Genomic DNA, 20,438 nt, shown 5'->3' on the forward strand with positions numbered 1-20,438 from the left:
ACCCCTTTGTTGGTCCCACCCCCCGACCGCGCCTGACGCATGCGCCCACAGCCATTGCAAAGCTCCTCCTTCCAGGCGGGCTTCCCGGTTCGAGGCCGCGTCTCTTGCTCCCGGCACACAGCAAGTTCCGCCCGCAGGCCTCCCCGGCTCTTGTTTCCGGGGAGGCCTTGCCGTGGAGCGGAAGTATATCCGGTGAGGGGCGGGGCGGTCGTGTGCGAAATTACTCCGGGCCTGACAACGAGGCCGGACTGGCCAGCGGCCCGGGAACTGGGTCCAGCGGCGAACTTGACCCAACTCTTCCGGCAGCAGGAGGCAAGTGGCAGGTGAGTCCTCAGAGTGGCCAGCGCGCCCGGCAGGGAGGTCGGGCCCCTCAGAGGGGCGACCGCGAGTAGCAAGGAGGCCGGTCCCTCAAGGAGTCGAAGGCGGGGAGGCCGGGTTCCTCAGAGGGGAGACGGCGGGGAGGCCGGATCCCTCAGGGGAGCGACAGCGGGAAGGCCGGTTCCATCAGGAGGGCAACTGCGGGCGGCTGGGAGGCCGGGTCCCTCAGAGGGATGGACGGTGGTGGAGGGGCGGGAGCCGGTGGCGGGCCCTTGGTGGAATTAGTGGTTACCAGTGGCAATGGCACCCCACTCCAGTACTCTTGCCTGGAAAATCCCATGGACGGAGGAGCCTGGTAGGCTGCAGTCCATGGGGTCGCTAAGAGTCGGACACGACTGAGCGACTTCACTTTGACTTTTCACTTTCATGCATTGGAGGAAGAAATGGCAACCCACTCCAGTGTTCTTGCCTGGAGAATCCCATGGACAGAGGAGCCTGGTGGGCTGCCGTCTATGGGGTCGCACAGAGTCGGACACGACTGAAGCGACTTAGCAGCAGCAGCAGCAGTGGTTACCAGGGCCACCCCCTTCTGGTATCAATAACCAGGACCTCACCTCCTGGTTTGGATGGAAAGTCCAAAGATTTTAGGGCCCCCAGCGCACTGTGACCCCCGCCCTCTGAAAGCAGTCTTCCTGGTCCCCAGAGCCCCTGAGCAGTGGGCACGGGCTGGGCGGGAGGTGTTTGAATGTTGGCACTGCCCACCGGCTAACCCCCCTGCTTCATCTCTTCACTGACTGTAGGGCTTGCATTTGCTTTAAATGACTATGTACTTTACTAAATGTCACCGAAAAGGGAAGCCTGAGGGTGACTGGAAAATACAGAGAGTCACATAGTAGCAAATAAATAGCCAATGATGCTCCCACCCAGAGAGCCACTGCTCATTTTGGAGTAAAAGTCTTCCATTCTTTATCTGCAGGTGCTTTTTACCCCTTGTATCTTTTTTTTTAAACCTTTTTATACAGTCTCGGTTGACGCCCAATCAACTGCATTCATTCAGAGATACACTTGGATAAATTTTGGCATGTGATACACAAGCATTTTGCATATTTCACCCCACTGCCTGTCTGCACTTTGTGATCTTGGACTTGCTTCTGTTACACTTGGTCTTTGCTAGCTGCTTCTTCGTTCCTCCCTCCACCCAACATAAAGTTCAGGGACTCTTATGAGCCCATTTTACAGACTCAGCCAAGCATGATGAGTGATGCCAAGAATCCTGGCCCTGGCCAATGTCAGGATAGGGCGCTGCAGCCTCCCAAAGCCCTAAGTGCCCATCCACCTCCCACCCCGGCCCAAGTTCATGGTAGCCTGTCACTGTCTGTTGTACTGATTATGGAGTGAAGCAAGTGGAAGTCTTGGCTGCCCCACCCCTGCCTGCCCACACCATGAGGCACTCTGTTTCTCCCCTCCCTTCTGAAGGTGCCCTTTGTTTGTTTACAGGGAACCTCAGCCTGCTCCAATCCAGAGCTTCTCCCCTCCCAAGAGTCCCACCTCAAATAGCAACTGTCCCATTGCTTCTGTCCTGATGGCGACAGGGGTGGTTCCCCCTTTTAAAACCCTCCAGAGCTGAGCTGTCCGGTACAGTAGCCACTGGCTGTTCATGGCTAGTGATCACATGAACATGGCTATTTCAAAATGGGATGTGCCCTTTGTGTAAAATACACAGCAGTCTCTGGAGACTTGGAGTGTTAAGGCGGGGGTGGGGTAGAAGGTGTGCAAAATAGTTCCTTAGTATTTTCTTTCCTGGTTAGATGTTAAAGTGATATTTTAGTGCTCTTAGGCTCAGTAGTATATATGTATAAAATCAATGTTTAAGTCACTTGTTTCTTTTCTTTTTGTTACTTTTTAATGTGGCTGCCAAAAAGTTAAAAATTACACATGCAACATGTATTTCAGTGTCTTCCAAGCCATTTTTTAAAAAATATTTATTTGACTGTATCAGGTCTTAGTTGCAGCAAGCAGGATCTTTTTTATTTGTAGCATATGAACTCTTAGTTTCTGCCTTTAGGATCTAGTTCCCTGACCAGGTTCCCTTGCATTGGCAGCACAGAGTCTTAGCCATTGGACCACCAAGGAAGTCCCATGGCATTTGTTCTTTATGCCAAGATGTGTAAATGTGTTCTTTCTTTATGCCTTCTTTCTTAGGATTCATCATTTTCTGCTTCCTATCTGTGGCTTTAGTTATTTCTTAAGTGGGGTGAGCAATTCACAGGATTTAGCCAAATGCTTGGTGTGTTGTAATTGATAAATTTGTGTTAGCTGTAAGTTTTTAGATTGTTTTTACTTTACTTTATTTATTCTTTGGTTGTTCTGGGTCTTTGCTGTTGCTTGGGCTTTCCTCTGGCTGCAGTGAGTGGGGGCTGCTCTTCACTGTGGTGCATGAGCCTCTCTTTGCCATGGCTTCTCTTGTGGAGCACAGGCTCTAGGTGCATTGGCTTCAGTAGTTAGAGCACATGGTCTGCTATTGTCACTCCTGGGCTCAGTTGCTCCTTCATTGGCAGGCAGATTCTTTACCACTGAGCCACCAGGAAAGCCCAAGCCACCAGGGAAGCCCCAGTAATTTTTTTTTAATAGACTTAATTTTTCGAGAGCAGTTTTAAGCTTACTGCATAATTGAACGGAAGGTACAGGGAATTCCTGTATGCTCCCTGCCCCCATGTGGGCATTGCCTCCCTGGTTATCAGCATGGCCCACCAGAGCGGGGTATTTGTCACCAGGATGAACCTCCACTGACACATCCCGGTCAGCCAGCATCCAGAGTGCATTTGGTGGGTTCACGCTCAGTGGTGCATGCTCTCTGGGTTTGGACAGATGTGCACTGACACATACCCATCATTTTTTCACACAGTAGTTTCACATCCCTAAAAATCCCCTGTGCTCCACCTATTCATCTCTCCTGTAAACTCCCCACCCCCACAAGGGCCCCCCGCAACCACTGATCCTTCTTCTGTCCCCAGAGCTCAGCTCTGCCTTCTCCAGAACATCATAGAGTGTGAATCACCGTGTCACCGTCTCACGTGGGCTTCTTTCACTTAAGGATGCACATTTACAGTTCCTCCTATCTTTTCGAGGCTTGATAGTACACTTTTGTTTTGAACCATCTAAAGGAGAGAGTATGTCTATCATCTCTCAAATCTGGACCATGGTGTTCGCCCACCAGGTGCCCCACATAGCTGTGACAAGCTGTGTTCTAGGTGTGCCTCTCTCCCAACAAAAGTAGAGGTGGCTGTTTCAGTCCTGAAGAGGGTTCTTGGAAGTACTATTTCAGTTCTGGGCTCCAGATGATTCGTATTCCTAACGAGGTTAAGGCAGTCTGCTCCATAGGTGATGATGCGCCTGAGCCAGCCAAGTTCATGGAAGAATCAGCCATTAACCATCATTCCGGGAGCTGCACTCCATCTCCAGGGGTTCTTGAAATGGAAGTTGAACAAAAATTCCCCAAGCAGCTGGCTTGGAGCTTGGGTTTTTACTCTGGGAACTTCTGGACATGCCCCAGCTGGTGAGCTCCTGACTTCCTGGAATGGGTTCAGGCTGCTTAAGCAAAAAAGGGGAATCTGACTTCAGAAACCAGGTTCTGGGAAGGAGACAGTCATTCCTGTGGCTGCTGAGTCCTAAATAAGACATCCAGGGCTGGGCTGCTTTCAATGAGGGCCCACCCTGGGCACCCTCTGTGGGGTGTGGAGCAACATCCCTGGCCCCATCCATTCAGTGCCAGGAGTGCCCCATTCCCCTGTGGCCCCTGGGGGGCAGGGTCACCGCATTTGAGACCCATGGCTGTAGCTGAGCATGGAGGGAGCTCTCCTAATGCCTGGAGAGAGTGTGGTGCCTGGTGGATACCCTCCCCACCCTGATGTTGAGAGGAAGTTTGGGCAGCCAGAAAAGGTGGGGCTTGTGGTGGATGGAAGTTCGGAGGCATGGTTTCTGACACTCAGTTCTCCAGTCAGTCAACCACTCAGTGAAGGCTCCTGCAGCTTTGGAACAAGTCCTCAGAAGGAAGAGGTGTGACTCCTTCATGGACACACCACCTACGACCTCTCCTGCATTTCTTTCCTTTCTGTCCCCCGACCCCCAACACCGTTTTGTTGAACAGAAAATCTGTTTGCCCCCGCGGGGAACTGAGACAGAGGGAGGAGCTTCAGAGGAGAATCATGGCACTGGCTGTGGACACCTGGCAGCCCTTCTTTGTCTCGGTAGAGCAGAGGACAGTAGAGGTGGGGACAGCTGGGCTTAGATCCCAGGCCATCTCTTATCTGCTGTGGGCTCATGGCTCTCAGAGGCACCAGGAAGGGTCCTTGCTGCCTCACCCCCAGCTTCCTGTGAGGCCAATGATCCTGGTCATCCCTTGGCTTGGAGGGCTTGTGGACACATCACCTGATCTCTGCCTCCATCACATGGCTGTCTGTGTCTGTGTCCAGATCCCCTCTTCTTGTAGGACAGGGTGACCTCAACTTAAGTACATCTGCAGTGGTCCTGCTTCCACATGGGATCACCTCACCTGTTAAGACTTCAGCACATCTTTTGAGGGGGGATGTGATTCTGCTTATAAAAGGGCTATAGGAGATAACTGCTGATGGGCATGGGGTTTCTTTGTGGGGTGATGAGAATGTTCTGGAATTAGATAGTGGTGATGGTTGCATACTTCATGATTTTACTAAAATCCATTGAATTGTGTAGGTTTATCGTCGTGTGAATTATATATCAGTTGGCTTTTGTGGGGGAAAAAAGGATTACTAGGAAGGCTGGACTATAGCGAGCCCATCTAAAGCACCTGGCCTTTGTTGTGTCCTTCAGGACGCGGGCAGCCTCCCCACCCAGGGAGCAGTCTCAGTATTTAAACACAAACATTTAGATGATGGGAGACAGCCCTGAGGCACAACCATCTTTAGCAGGACAGATCCTGGGCCGTGAGCATCTTCTAGCCAGCCACAAAGGCTGCTGGGCTGGGGCAGGGTTTACACACAACGGTGGCAAATGTCATCAGCCAGGCAGGATGTGGAGGCGCCGGAAGGAAGTGGCGACGGGGCTGAGGTGTGGCGGTTGCCAACAGGAACTGTGTTTTGTTTTTAGAAAAAGAACAGGGGTGGGTGGGTGTGTGCTGGGGCAGGGGAATTTTGTCGTTTTAACCTTTGTCACTCTTGGAGTTTGTAAGTACCACCTTCGTCTCGTGTGCAGGAAGACCCAGGGGAGCCCCTCGTGCTGGATTCCGAGAAGCCTCTCCTGGTTTTCCCTTTGCTGCCCTTGGAGGTCTTCTAAGAGGGGGCAGAAACTCAGGATCCCCAGAAACGGTACCTGGGGTTTTGGTGGCGGGGGTTGCTGCAGTGACTCCTGGGTGCTTCTCAAGGAAAAGGCACTTGCCAGTGGTTGCCCACTCCTTGGCCACAGGAGCCCAAGGGAGTGTGTTTTTAATAGAAAGTGCTGTTTGCTTTTGATGGGAACTGTCCATCCAGAAAGTTTTTCAAAAATCATTGCTTCCACTTTAAAAAAAAAAAACCCTCCCACTTTCTCAGGAGACAGAAAAGTAGGCAGGAACCTTATAAGCCTGCTTCATCACTCTGCCCCATCTTCTAGAACCATCCTGGCGCTTGTCTGGTCCGTGGCTTGACGGGCTGTAGATAGAGCTGTGGGGTCACCCGGGTCAGTGGGGTCCCTGTCCGCTTCTCACCACCCCACAGCCTGTGCCTGTCTGACAGGTCACGTGGCCCCAGAGACCCCAAAGTCAATAGAAGGCAGCAGCGGGGTGCGGGGAGGTTGCATTTTTCTTGGTGGTGTGGTCTCTTTGAGGGTGAGAAGGCCAGCTATAGGGCCTGGACACCTGGGTGCACAGAGGCCGCTGTGGGGGCTCAGGGGCCAGCCCAGGCCAACCCCACTCTGGCTGGATGAGGGATAGCACCCTGCTTTGTCTTCTCATGGCCAAAGTGAGGCTGCATTCAGCCTGGGCAGAAGAGTGTTTGGAGGCTAAAGTGAGTCGTGGGTGAGAAATTGCTGGCAGGCGGTAGGTGCGGGGGAGGCCAACTTGGGTTGCTGGTCAATCCACGCAGGGTGACTGTCCCTTGACCTGCACTTGGAGTGGCCCTGAGAGCTGCTTGGTTTACAGATGAACCACCTGGGCAGGTTCACGGCCCCTCGGCAGTTAGCGGTCGTGGTGGGGGCAGAGGCAGGTGGAAGCGCGGGGTCCCCACCCACGACATCCAGCACAAGTGCCCTCATACAGAGGCGTCCCCACGACCTAGCACAGGTGATAGACTAGCCTGCAACAGAGGGTCAGGGCAGGTGGCCTCTTAACCGGGGCCTCCTGGGGGTCTCAGATCGTCCACACTGGGAGAAAAACGGCAGATGGGCTATTTGTGGCTGTCCTCCCTTTTCGGAGGCACCTCTTCCTGCCCTTCAGGCCCTAGGCACAGGTCTCTACCACACCTCCAGAACCAGGGAGGGTCAGAACCAGAGGCACCTGCACCAGACTGCAGGTGCGGCAGAGGTGCCTGGTGTGGGAGCAGCCCCAGCCAGGAGGGACTTGGCCCTGGATTTGGGATGAAGAGTGGGGGTGGGGCAGTGGAGGTGGGTGGCCAGGCAGAAGGGACCACGGTTTCATCCCCACGGTCCACGGTGCAAACACTGACTCCTTCTGCTACCAACTGTGCAGCCTAACAGTGATTTACTCATTAACTGGGTACTAGTTAACGGTGACCACTAGTAGTTAATGCTTAGTGCTGTCACCATCTTCTAGCCCAGTGTTTCTCACCTGGGGTGCTCTTGCCCCCAGGGGATACTGGATCACATCTGGGGACATCTGTGGTCGTCACGACTGGGGATGCTCCTCACGTGAGGGGGCAGGGGTGGCCCCGATGTCAGCAGTGGCAAGTCCGGGCCTCAGTCTTCCCAGCTTTAAAGTAGGGTTCTGCTTTGCTCCATGGGTTACCGTGACTGCCTCACTGGGCGTTAACCAAGGTGGCAGGAAGTGATGCTTGTGGCTGGGGCCTCAGGGCAGCTTTGGGGAAGGAAGTGAAGGCTCTTCTGGTCTCTGGATGGGCCTCCTCGCTCCGGAGCACAGGTGGCTTCCTGCCCCATTGCCAGGCGGCCTGTCCGCGTGAGCGTTCCCTCTGTCACACATCAGTGCCTGCATTTTTCAGCCCCTGTGGTCTTCTGTGTCTGCGCTGTCACCTCACACAGCAAACAAATTTGACAGGCAGTGCTGGCCTCAGCTTGAACCCAGAGGGAAATGGCCTGTTCTTTGTGGTTCCCAGAGCAGCACTTCGGCCCACACTTGCTCTGTCTCTTCACCCTACTTTAAAAATAAGAGCTTTCCTGGCTCTCATTGATGTACCAGACTCTCCGCCTTTCACGTGTGCATTCCACTGTTTTTCAGTCCATTCACATTGTTTGTAACACCACCTCTCTCCAGTTCTAGAACATTCTGTCACCTCAGAAGAAACCCTGTTCCCGTCAGCAGTCACCCCATCCCTTGCCCCAGCCCCTGACCACCAGGAACCCACTCTCTGTGTCTGTGGATCTGCCTGCTCTGCACGTTTCCTGTCAGTGGAGGCACACCCCGTGTGTCCTTCCGTTTCTGCGTCTCTCATTGAGCATCGTGTCCTCCGGGTCCGTCCACGTGGTAGCGAGTGTCAGGGCTTCTCTCCTTTTCATGGCTGAGGGATGCTCCCAATGGAGACATTTGGGTGTCTCCACCTTTTGGCTGTTAGGACTCATGCTGCTGGACACACTTATGTACAAGTATTTGTGTGGACATGTGTCGTCCACATGTGTCATCACTTAGATGGACACTTAGGAGAGAGCTGCTGGTGAGATGGTAGCTGCATTTTTTAAACTGCTGGGCTGTTTTCCTCAGCAGCCACCCCATTTTACATTACCCCAGCAGCACAGGAGGGTTCCTGTTGATTGTCCTTTTCGATTACGCCGTCCTCCTTGGGAGTGGCAGGTCCCTCCCCTCCTCACTGTGCTCCCTACATCTGGCTCCATCCCTGGATGCTCAGCCTCTGTGTTTTGCATAGTTCATGCTGCCTTGAATCAACCTTCCAGTATCCACAGGGTCAAGTGGGGCCCAGAAGAATGAGCAGGCTTCACCTACCAGTGGGGAGGACAGATGGTCCCCAGCCTGCATGTAACCAGGGCCTGAGTGGCCCAGTTGTGTCAGCTGTGAGTTACCCTCCCTGGCGTTCCTTCAGATGTTCTGTGTAGCCTCTGTCTGAGTTTCCAATGGCTGCTGTAACAAATCACCACAGACTTTGTAGCCCAAACCACACAGATTATCCTCTTACAGTTCGAGAGGTCGAGTCCAGCTTAGGCCTCTCAGGGCTAAAATCCAGGTGTGGGTAGGGCCGGTCCCTCCGAAGGCTCCGCGGGAGCATCGGCTCCTGCCTTTTCCAGCTTCTAGAGGCACCCCATCCCTGGCTCTCAGCCCCTCCCTCCATCCTCCCAGTCAGCAGAGCAGCATCTCCCGTCTCTCTGCCTCTGACTTTGTTAGCAGGCCCTGTGGACACGTGGAGGACACAGAAGGGGGAAGGAGGTAGGGTCAGGGTTGCGCCTGCCCCGAGGGGAGAGGTGCTGGACCCCTCCTTTGAACCCCGCCCTCCACACTCCATGCTCCAGAAGAAGTACTCTGAAGGCTCAGCTTACTGCCATCCCTCTCACTTGAGATCAGAGCAACCTCTTTCTTTTTAGTTTCTCATAACTCAAGAGTCAGAATCATTCCTGGCTTTCAGGCAGGACACCCTGGCTAGAACGCTGGTGTGTGCCCTTCACATTATCCATCCACCTCTGGAATTAACCCAGAGGTTCAAGGGGCCACTGAAGGCTGGGCCAGGAGGCCCAGGCCAATGGGGATCAGTCTGATTTCTGACCTGCCGACGTGTAGAAGAGCCGAGCCTGCAGGAGATGCTGGCTCCAGGATGTGGTGGGTCGTGACTCAGTGCTTACTAACCGCCTGCTGAGGTCCTTCCCATCCTGGTCGCCCCATCTGGACCATGGACATGGGTGCAGACACGGGTGAACTGGGCTGAGGTGACCAGACCTGCCTGCCTCGTGCCCATCCCCCATCACAGCTTCTCCATCACTGAGGTCAGCCTGGTGGCACAACGTTGTCCCTTGGGGGTGACAGGATCCCTGTGCAAGGACACACTAGGTCTTCTCAGACATGGAATGTCCAGAAGTTTCTGACTGTGAATGTAGGCTGTTCGAAGCCTCTCGGTTTGTGGCAGTTTGCTGCACAGTGTGCTTGGTCTGGAGGGTCAAGGTCCCAGGGCCAAGGAACTGACTCCAGAGGGGTTTATTACATTACGTGTATATTACAACATTACGTATAAGTGGTTTTTCATCTCACCAGGAGTGCAGGGCTGTGTGTGCTGGAGCCCAGCCTGGGCAGTGCTTCCGCTTCTCCCAACCCGGGCCCACTTCCCCCTCTGCTGCTGCTCCTGGGTGAGCTCCCAGGATACCTCCACCCCACCCAGTCCTGGCCAGGTCCACGCCCAGGAAAGCATATCTACTTCAACCGGAGATGGAGACAAGGGGCGGTGGGCTAGCGTGGCCATCGGAGTGGTGATGGTGAAGGAGCAGTGCGTGACTGGTCCCAAATGTGAGCCCGACCCAGGCTCCTTGTGCTTGATTTCACCCTTTCATGCCCCCTGAGGTGGGGTCTATTACTCCAATGTGACAGGGAAGACAGTACAGAACAGAGGCTTGGGAGGGGCCTGTTCATGAGAGCAGGGCCATGGCAGTGCAGCCCCTACACTGGGGCCTCATCCCCAAAATGAGTGGCATCTGTCACAAGACCAGAGAACTCGTGGAGGCATCTTCACTTAGGTGGTACATTGGGGTGGGTAGTGTCCCCCAGATTCATATCTGCCCCTTGGATGTGGAGCTGTGCAGATGTTAGGCTAGAGAGCTGAGAGCACATGGGGTTATGGAGGTCTCTGGTCCAGAGACGAGACTGTGACACGAGACCCAGAGAGGAGCAGAGGCAGCAGGAATCCACGCCCTTCCATCCCTGGAGCCCAGAAGCCCCACGATTGGAGTGTGGGCAGAGCTAGTTCCTCCTGGGGCTCCCTCCCAGCTCCACCAGTGCTCCTGGTCCTTGGCGTGTCCTGGTTTGTAGACCCATCACTCCATCTCTGTGTCCATCATCACACGGCCTCTTACAGGGACATTCATCACTGGATTTGGGGTGCCCGGATAGTCCAGGAATAGGGCAACCCAAGATCCTTAATCAATCTGCAAAGACTCTCTTTCCAGATAAGATTCATTTGCAGATACCTGGCTATGGACATCTCTTCACAGAGGCTGCCACCTAGCCTGAGGGGGCCCGCCCTCAGGTGGCATGTGGGGCCAGTAACTTTCTCTTTACCAAAAGCCTCTGGGCTCAGAGGGGATGTGTCGGGGAAGTTCTGTGTGCCCTTTTGTTGAAACTCAAAACCACAAGTCCCAGGAATGTCCCCAGTTCACCCACTGGTGCTTCTAGAACAGGGTTCCAAGAAGGTTCACAATGTTTCCTTTTTGTGTGTTCCAGGTCCGAGGGAGCCTTGGGGGCCCTGTGACCTTCCTGTCCTGAGCGTCCTGCCCGGCCCTCCCCTCAGAAACCTCGTGGGGGGCGTCCTGAGTGCACGGCCAAGATGTCCAACCCCTTCCTAAAGCAGGTCTTCAACAAGGACAAGACCTTCCGGCCCAAGCGCAAGTTCGAGCCGGGCACCCAGCGCTTCGAGCTGCACAAGAAGGCGCAGGCCTCGCTGAACGCAGGGTTGGACCTGAAGCTGGCGGTGCAGCTGCCCGCTGGTGAGGAGCTCAACGACTGGGTGGCCGTGCACGTGGTGGACTTCTTCAACCGCGTCAACCTCATCTACGGCACCATCAGTGACGGCTGCACCGAGCGCTCCTGCCCCATCATGTCGGGCGGCCCCAAGTACGAGTACCGTTGGCAGGACGAGAACAAGTTCCGGCGGCCCACGGCACTGTCAGCCCCCCGCTACATGGACCTGCTCATGGACTGGATTGAGGTGCAGATCAACAATGAGGACGTCTTCCCCACCAACGTCGGTGAGTCTCTGCGCTTTCGTGTTCTTTTAGGGTCAACTTTATCGGGATGGAGTCCACACACCACTACATCCACCCATTTAAAGTGCATGGTTCAGAGGCTTCCCTGGTGGTCCAGTGGTGGGGACTCCACGCTTCTGTTTCATGGGGCATGGCTGGGGAACTAAGACCTCACATGCTACATGGTAAGGCAAATTAAAAAAATGCAGTTCAGTGGCGTTATAGTACATTCACAGTGTCGTGCAGCTATCAGCTGTATCTAAATCCATCACCCTGAAGGCTTCCCTGGTCCAGTGGTTAAGAATCTGCCTGCCAATGCAGGGGACACGGGTTCCATCCCTGGTCTGGGAAGATCCCACCTGCTGAGGGGCAGCTAAGCCTGTGCCCCACAACTACTGAGTCTGTACTCTAGAGCGCATACTCTGCAACAAGAGAAGCCTGCGCACTGCAACTGGAGAAAGCCCACGTGCAACAGTGAAGACCCTGCGCAGCCAAGGAAAAAATCCATCACCCTGAAAGAAGCCCCATCCCCTTCAGCAGTCACCCGCACAGCCTCCCCAGCCCCTGATGACCAGGAACCCACTGTCTGTGTCTGTGGCTTTGCCTGTTCTGAACGTTTCCCATTGGTGGAATCACACCCTGTGTGTCCTGTGTCTGCTTCTCACACTGAGTGTCGTGTTCTCAGAGTCCATCCACATGGTAGCGAGTGTCAGGGCTTCTCTCCTTTTCATGACTGAGTGATGCTCCTGTGTGTGAAGGGACACATTTTGCTTCAAGCAAAGGCTTCCCTGGTGGCTCAGATTTTAAAGAATCTGCATGCAGTGCAGGAGACCCAGGTTCAATCCCTGGGAGAAGGGAATGGCTACCTCCTCTAGTATCCTTGCCTGGAGAATCCATGGACAGAGGAACCTGGCAGGCTACACTCCATGGGATAGCAAAGAGTCAGACCCAACTGAGCGACTAACACATATAGTTAAAGGATCTTGAGATAGACAATTCTGGATTATCTGAGTGAACCCTAAATGTCATCACAAGGTCCTAATGAGGGGGCAGAGGGAGACTCGTTACCTAGTGGGGCAGAAGGTGGTGCGGTGATGGGAGGAAGAAGGGACCATAAGCCCAGAAAACATGGGACCGGGTTTTCCCTGGAGCCTGTGGAGGACTCAGCTCTGCCCACAGCTGGACTCCAGCTCAGGGCACCATGTGGACTCTGGCCTCAGGAACTGGGAGAGAATTGTCCTGAGCCGCTGAATGGTCCCAGGAGACAGTAGATGTTATTCTCATGTTCACCTGGGCTACTTGGAGTCCTGGTAGGCCGACTGGTGAGCAGACCTCGGGCCTGGCTTTGGGCTGCTGCCATGCTCTGTGCTTCATTGAGTTTCTCACCCCCAGGCCTCACTGTCCGTACAGTGAACCACGTTGACTCTGGCAAGGGGATTCCAGGGACCCACCTGGGAGAAGGCCATCCCATAGTCATCACTTTCCCAAAACAGATTCCTGGGTGGTCTCCTGTCAGGTTGCCGGGTCCAGGTCTGCACCTTCTCCCTGTCATCCTGAGTCATTGCTTTGCTGGGACCAACTGAGGCCCTGAGGGGTCCACCTCCTAGAACTCAGACCTGCCTCGAGTCAGTGCTCACCCACCAGAAAGGAGAGCATAAGAAGAGTGAGAGAAATGAACTTGGCAGATGTCACCCAGCTGCCCAGCGAGGTTAGGGGCTGCCTGGCCTAGGCCGTATCTTCCAGCCCTGTCCACAGACCCCAGGGCCAGCCCCACCCCTCGGCCTGGTTCCACCCGCACCCCCACCCCCAGTGGACTGAAGTGCTTCTCTTTGCTTGTTTGCAGTGCTGCTCAGAACAGGAGCCTCCCGTGCTCTTCAGGGCTAGATCTGTGGCTGAACAGAGAAAGCACAGGTCTAAAAGTTCATCCTGCCCCCCACGCTGGTGCTTCCATGCCTGAGCATCCACTTAGCCCCAAAGCCACCTGACTACTCTTGAGTTTAGACCCGAGATCCGTCCGCACGCTTTTCCCATCAAGGACCAGACGGGCTGCCTCAGCTACTCAGATCTGCCATGCACCCGAAAGCCATCATGGATGACACTTTAAAAAGTGTGCACGAGGAGTAGGCCTGCGTTCCAGTAAAACTTACCTACAGAAGTGGGTGGTGGACCAGGTTTGTGACTCCATGTGAGGGCATCTTGCAGGCGTGGGCAGTGCCATCCCAGAAGATCCTGTGTCCAGGCCCTTCTCCTATGGGGCTGTCGCTCCCTCTCTACCTGGGATGGCCCAGGAGGACCTTAGTGACTCCCATCCCCCCAGGAAAGGGGGCAGGGTGGGGCCCTAGCCTAGTGGGGCCCAGGATCCTGTGTGGCAGATGCTGGCTATGTGCTGTGCTACCTTCCTCTGCCTGCCATAGGCTCTCGTTCCCTCTGACCTCCCAACGCTGAGGAGACCTTCCCTTGTCGGGGGTCCCCATGCCCTCAAGGCCGCTGTCCCACCACTCAAGTGTCATGGGTCTTCACGGATGGCAGATGAGCCTCAGATGCCCTGTGAACATGGTTTTTCCCAAGAGTCAAGTATTCTTGCTTCCCTGATGGTTAAGTATCCACCTGCCAATGTAGGAAACACGAGTTCAATCCTTGGTCTGGGAACATCCCACATGCAGCAGAGCAACTAAGCCTGTGTGCTTCAACTACTGAGCTCATGCGCTTAGAGCCTGTGCTCTGCAACAAGAGAAGCCACTGCAACGAGAAGCCTGCACACACAAGAGAACCTGCGCTCAGCAACGAAACCCTAGCACAGTCAAAAAAATTTTAAATTAGTTTAAAAAAGAGTTGAGCATTCCTTCTGTTTAGCTGTTTTCTCCTGTTGGATGGAAGCAGGAAACCCAGAGGCCTCACTGGTGCTGAACGAGCCTTCTGCAAAGGCACATCCCCAGACACCCGGCCTGGAACACCAGTGCCATCAGCAGTATGGGACACGCGTACACAGAGGAGGGAGCTGGCCAGGGGCATGATGGTTGGTCTTGGGGAAGGTCTTTCCCATTTGCCTCATCCCTCCACACCCTGGGACCTGCCTCTGGTGTGAGAAACCCTCACTCAGGCTAGTTGTCCCTGACTGGCCGCTGACACTGCCCCTCGAGCTGCTGAGCACACAGATCCGGAGCACCTATTTGTATGTCTTTGGGGATTTGCTCGACAACCAGCAGCTGCCATTCCATTTTCTGTGAGTGCGTCCCAGAGCGTTGTGGCTGTCCACAGGCTGGGTGGTCGCCAGCCCTGGAGCCCCTCTCATGAAGGACACAGGACCTGTCCCTCCTGGTCCCAGGCAGCCCCTGGCAGCGCTGCTCACATGGTGTGAGTGCATGGCATCTGTCCCCTGGGCCGAGGAGGACACGCGAGGTGGGGACGGGCATGTGGGCACAGCCCATGAATGTGCCTGATGCCAGAAGGTCACCCCCAGCTGGGTCAACAGGTCTTACCACAATTTTAAAAAATTTAAAAAAAATTGAAAAATAGAAATAAAATATTTCAGTAATAGAAAAACACGGTGCATGTATGTATGTATGCAATTAAGTTAGGATGTGTGTGTTCAAATGTGAGCAGTACCATGAAGCATAGTTAGATGGGACGATATAAATATATTAAGGGAAAAGCATCAAAGTCCAGAACATAGGTTTTTATGCATCGCCCAGTTCCTATCCGAAAAATAAAGGTAACCAGAAATAGACGCAGAAGCCTGTGAGCCGCCCGGAAGCGGGATGTCAGGTCCACTGCCGGCCAGACGCGGAGAGCGAGAAGGGCAGGACGTCTGGGCCTGCAGGACTGCCCCTCCCCGCCCCCGGGCGCTGCTTGGGGCAGAGAGGTGCAGGTCCCGGAGGGAAGGGGAAGGGAAGCTGAGCCATGCCCTTCGCCCCGCAGGCACGCCGTTCCCCAAGAACTTCCTGCAGGTGGTGAAGAAGATCCTGTCGCGGCTCTTCCGCGTGTTCGTGCATGTGTACATCCACCACTTCGACCGCATCGCACAGCTGGGCTCCGAGGCGCACGTCAACACCTGCTACAAGCACTTCTACTACTTTGTCACTGAGTTCGGCCTTATCGACACCAAGGAGCTGGAGCCGCTGGTGAGCATGGAGCGTCGTGGGGTAGGCAGCGGGTGCGCGGGGTCCCCCCATTACAGTGGCCCGGAGGGGCTCCTGCCTGCAGTTGGGGTGCCCATCCCTCCTGCTAGCGGCAGGAGAGCAAGGAGCTACTTCTTTTTCTGGTTTTAATTGAGGTAAACTTTACATGTGGTAAAACCACTGATGTAAAAATGAACAATTCAGTGGTGTTCAGTACATTCAGAGGGTTCTGCAACCCTCACTTCAGTCCAGTTCCAGAACCTTTCATAACCCCCAAAGCAGTCTTCTCCACATCAGCAGTCACCCCCTCCTCAGCCCCTGCAACCACTCTCCTCAGCCCCTGCAACCACTCACCCACTTTCTGTCTGGGGGGATTTGCCGAATTGGTCAGTATTGATTCCCCGCCCCCGCCCCAGAAATGGGAGATTTCAGGTGCCTGACTCAGGTCCCGTGGGCTGTGACTTGGAGCCTGTATGCCATACTGTGTTACCCAAATGGTTCTGAGCAGGACCTGCAAGGTCAGAGGGCACAGGTGGTTGCTCTCCCAGTGCCCACCAGCTGCTGCCACTGTTTACGGGGATCATTATAAGAAGTGGGAACATCTCCCCAAGCTCAGAAATGCCGGAACCTTCCAGGGACCGGGTGGTGCCTGGGTGTGCGGGTCTGCTCCTGGGAGACAAGATCATCACTCTGGATACCCCGCCCCAGTTGTACCTTTCCTGGCAGGACCCTGGGCTCCCTGTGGGCCTGTTTGGGAGGCCTTTTATTTGAGTACACTTGATTACAGCCTTGTGTTGGTTTCAGGTGTACAACACAGTGACTCAGTTATTCATGTATTCTTTTTCATAATCTTTTCCATTATGGTTTATCACAGGACACCGAATATAGTTCCCTGTGCTATATAGCAGGACTTAACTGTTTATCAATTTTATATATAGTAGTGTGTATCTGTTAATCCCAAACTCCTAGTTTATCCCCATTTCTTTCCCCCCTGATGTCTGTGAGTCTGTTTCTGTTTCATACATAAGTTCATCTGTGCCATATTTTAAATCCCACACAGAAGTGATGTCGTATGGTGTTTGTCTTTCTCTGATTTACATTGCTAAGCATAATGCCCTCCAAGTCCATCACATCCATGGTGTTGCAAATGGCATCGGTTCATTCTTTTTCATGGCTGAGTAATAGTCTGCTGTGGAGATGCGCCACATCTCCTTTATCCACTCCTGTCAGTGGGCATTTAGCTTGTTTCCATGTCTTGGTTATTGTAAATAGTGCTGCTCTGAGAATTGGGGTACATTTATCTTTTCAAATTATAGTTTTCTCTGGATACATGCCCAGAAGTAGGATTGCTGGATTGATCTATGGGACCTCCGTATTCTCCATAGTGGCAGCACCAAATTGCTTTACATGTGACCTTTTTTCCTGATTCCTTTCATTGCTTTGGGTCTTTGCGAAAGGCTTATCTTTGACAACTTTTAAAAACCTCTAAAAACATCTCAACATAGCTTTTTCGTGTTTGTATATTCCCTTGTAGGCTCTGGCTAGTAGGGAAGGGGTTTCCCTCTGGGGTAGTGGAATGTTCTGGAACCAGGTAGAGGTGGGGGTTGTCCACCGTTGAGGAGGACAGTTCATTTTATGTGAATCTCACCAAATACGGAAAATAGTCGTGGGCAGTTTTATGATACGCTCATGTTTTTTCATTTAGTGTCCTGATCCCGTGGTCCTTTCTCCTGCATTGACACTTAGAGTTCTTTCTGGAGGCAGAAACTGTGACCCTTCTCATAAAGAGCGTGCCGCCTGGCCTGAGGCACACGCTGTCTATGCCCGGTTTAGTAAAGTTTGTGTTGAATGAGGCCTGTGGGCCCCTTGAGACCATGCACTCTGACTTCCCTTTTGTGTGTGACTCCTGATGTCCTGCTTGTTCTTAACAGAAAGAAATGACCGCACGGATGTGCCACTGAGAGCCCTCGGCCCTGTCATCTCTGCGGCCACGCCCTGGGGACCCGCTGCGGCTACGCGCCACATCTCCAGCACAGGGACCAGTGTTTTCTAGCCCAGCAGATTCTGCGCTATCAGGGTTGCATCCTCTCTCCGGTTCCAAGGTGGCAGCAACCATTAGTCCGGTCCTCTGGGCCCCAGTCTCCTCAGCCGTCACATCACAAGGGAGATGGGAATTTGAACTCTGTGATTCTCTGTGTTGTGAGCAACCAGGAAAACCCACTTTGTTTGGAAACCACTTGCATTTGCCAGGAGGCTGGCCCACCTTGGGTCCGTCTCCTGACTAGCCAGCATGCTCGGCCATGGGCTCTGGGGCCCAGTCAGCGAGGCCATGGCCATGCAGCACTTCCCACCATGGCCCAGGTCTGGTTTCAAGCGGTACGAGCACCTGGCTTCTGTCCTCCCTGCGTCCTCCCCTAGCCACTTCTGTCCGCCATTCCTCCAGGACCCTGGGCTCATCCATCAGTTTCCCAAGCCTGCGCCTGCATCCCACATTTCTTGGGGCCCCTTCATGTCACATAAAAGAGTGGATTATTATAGTTTCATTTACAACTGCTATGAGAGGTTACTAGGAGAAAAAAAAAAACTTTTTACCTACAGGTAGTCTTCCCCTTGCCCTCTAGAAAAATGTCCCCTTTTTGCCATGAATAACAGGGTGACTCTCCCAGGGAGCACCTCTCCCTGGGTGTACAACCTTTGAATTTCACCTAATGCCTGCCAACATCATATGGAAACCCTTTGTATGCCACCCTGCCCCCCCCCCCCCCCCCGACCCCAAGACTCTGGGACCAAACCCCAGCACCTTCTCCCTGCAGAAGCTGGAGCAGGGGCACTCTACCAGCCACCTCCCTGCCCACAAGCAGCATCCTTGGTGGCCTTTGGGCATGGCAACCCTACCTGCCCAGGCCATGCTGGTTCCAAGTTACCTCTAGGTGTCAGGGAGAGGGCCCGCCACCGACACTGAACAAGTGCAATTAACAAATGAAACCTGGGCCTCAGTCCTTCAGAAGCCGCCGGCTCTGCTCCTGGAGCCTGGAAGGACTTTATGAAACTGGCCAATCGAATGTAGCTCCTTTTAGATGCAGAACCACAACCGAACGCCGTAACCACTGTGCCTCTTCAGGTCACCAGCCAGGTCAAGGAAGGCAGTGGGACTGGGGGAGAGAGTCCCCTGCCCACCCTCCTGCTCCTGTGGGTATTCCCACAGGAACATCAGAATAAATCAGTCTCCTTATCTGCGGCTGATGACTGTCATTTTTGTCTTCCTAGAGTTGGGACACATCACCACAATTGTCACCAGGGTGCCCTTGTCCAAGGGGCAAAGAAATCTTCGCAGTCACCATGGTTTGTGGCCCCCAGAGTGCCCGAGTAGATGATCAGACGCACAGCACATTGGTGGGACTAGAATTTCACAGGGTGCCCGGCATCTGGAAAACAGACTGAGAAGGCACCCACCTCTCTCCTGCTTCTGCCTTCTTTCACATTGCTCTAGACACTTAGCAAACGTGATTTTAACTGTTGCCACTTCTCAGCCTTTTGGCTGAGATCAAGTGATTTTAACTGTTGCCTCTTTGCAACATAAATGTTCCAGAAAACTTTGAGCTGGGTGCAGAAGAGTAGATGGAGTGAGAGGGAACAGAGGGGTGTTTTCTGTCTCTGTCCCATCCTAGGTATCCTGTGACCTTAACACATGAGTTTACCCCAGACATCTCTTATATGCAAAATATGGGATTGTGTTACTCTCAGGGGTCCTGGGGCCAACAGAGCGGTCTTATGAGAAGCTCTGGATCCAGTGGATTCCAGCCTGGTGTGTGGCTTCCTTCCCCTAGAGGGCGCGCCGTCTCCATCACAGGGAGAGAGTGTCTTCAGGGGACTCCTGGTTACTTGGAAATAAATACTTTCTAATGAAGCCTGTGTTTCCTTACCCCTGGATTTTGCAAATACACCACAGAGATTTCCAGGACCAGTTTAAAGTCTGGGGAGCTATTGCCGTTATTTGGAACAACAGCCCCAAAAGTTGTCCTTGTCCTGGTCCTGGTACCTGTGAACATGTCACTTCAGTGGGCAGAGGAGACTTTGCATGAGGGGTTAAGAGTAGGCTCCTGAGATGCTGGATTCCTGGGGTCCCAGTGTCATCACAGGGTCCTTATAAGAGGTGGGGGGAGGGTCAGAGGGAGATGCTGTGCTTCTGGCTGTGAAGATTGAGGGAGAGGCCGCGAGCCAGGGATAAGGCACCTCTAGAACCTGGGAAAGGCAGCAACCAATGCTCCCTGGAGCCTCCAGAGGGACCAGCCCTGCCTATGCCTGGATTTAGCCCCTTGAGGCCCGAGTTGGACTTCGGACCTCCAGGACTTTAAGGAAATAAGTTAGTGTTATTTAAGCCAATGAGTTTGCTGACTATGTTAGGGCTGCCACGGGGAACTCATGCACCCTTTGGAAGGAAGTGTTTCATACACCGAACTCCTGGGACCTACTGACTTGGGCTGCCTGGAATGCGAAGATTAGCCAGGCTAGCTTCTGGGCAACCCTTCCCTTCACAGGCCTGGTAATCACTCATCCTAACAGGACAGTTCACCCCAAAACTTGTTCAACCAGGAGAGGTTGTGGGAGGTAGGAAGCGGTGTCTGGAAGTCTGACCAGACGAAGCAGTGGCAAAAGGAACCAGCTGTGTTTCTTGGACAAAACCAGCTGGCCCTGTTCCTTCCTGGCCACCATTGAGGCATGGCTGTGGATCTGAGTCATCACAATGGACGTGACAAAGAAGGCAGAATAACCCAGAAGGGGTGTTCTTCCAGAAAGTGGAGAAGAAAGTCGGGTCACAGTAGGGCCATCTCGGAAGATCAGGAGCCCCATTGCTCCTGGAAACTTCCAAACTGGGGCAGGCATTGTCCTAGACTGGTACTATTCAAT

The 20,438-nt window shown here is 53.7% G+C and overlaps 1 protein-coding gene across 2 annotated transcripts; it reads left to right on the forward strand.

Moving 5' to 3' along the window:
* The first annotated feature begins 78 nt into the window (after positions 1 to 78).
* MOB3A (MOB kinase activator 3A) lies at positions 79 to 19,437 on the forward strand. 2 transcript variants are annotated; one of them, XM_019964546.2, is made up of 5 exons: positions 79 to 323; positions 5,548 to 5,660; positions 10,892 to 11,415; positions 15,331 to 15,533; positions 17,462 to 19,437. In XM_019964546.2, the coding sequence occupies exons 3-5, from the start codon at positions 10,995 to 10,997 to the stop codon at positions 17,489 to 17,491; spliced, it is 654 nt and encodes a 217-aa protein (XP_019820105.1). In that variant the 5' UTR covers positions 79 to 323; positions 5,548 to 5,660; positions 10,892 to 10,994; the 3' UTR covers positions 17,492 to 19,437. The 2 variants fall into 2 exon arrangements, with proteins under 2 accessions (XP_019820105.1, XP_019820104.1); XM_019964545.2 differs by lacking the exon at positions 5,548 to 5,660 and having other exon boundaries at positions 80 to 323.
* Positions 19,438 to 20,438: the final 1,001 nt, after the last annotated feature.

Source organism: Bos indicus, chromosome 7 (genome assembly GCF_029378745.1).
Source record: "Bos indicus isolate NIAB-ARS_2022 breed Sahiwal x Tharparkar chromosome 7, NIAB-ARS_B.indTharparkar_mat_pri_1.0, whole genome shotgun sequence".
In the NCBI taxonomy this organism is placed as follows: Eukaryota; Metazoa; Chordata; class Mammalia; order Artiodactyla; family Bovidae; genus Bos; species Bos indicus.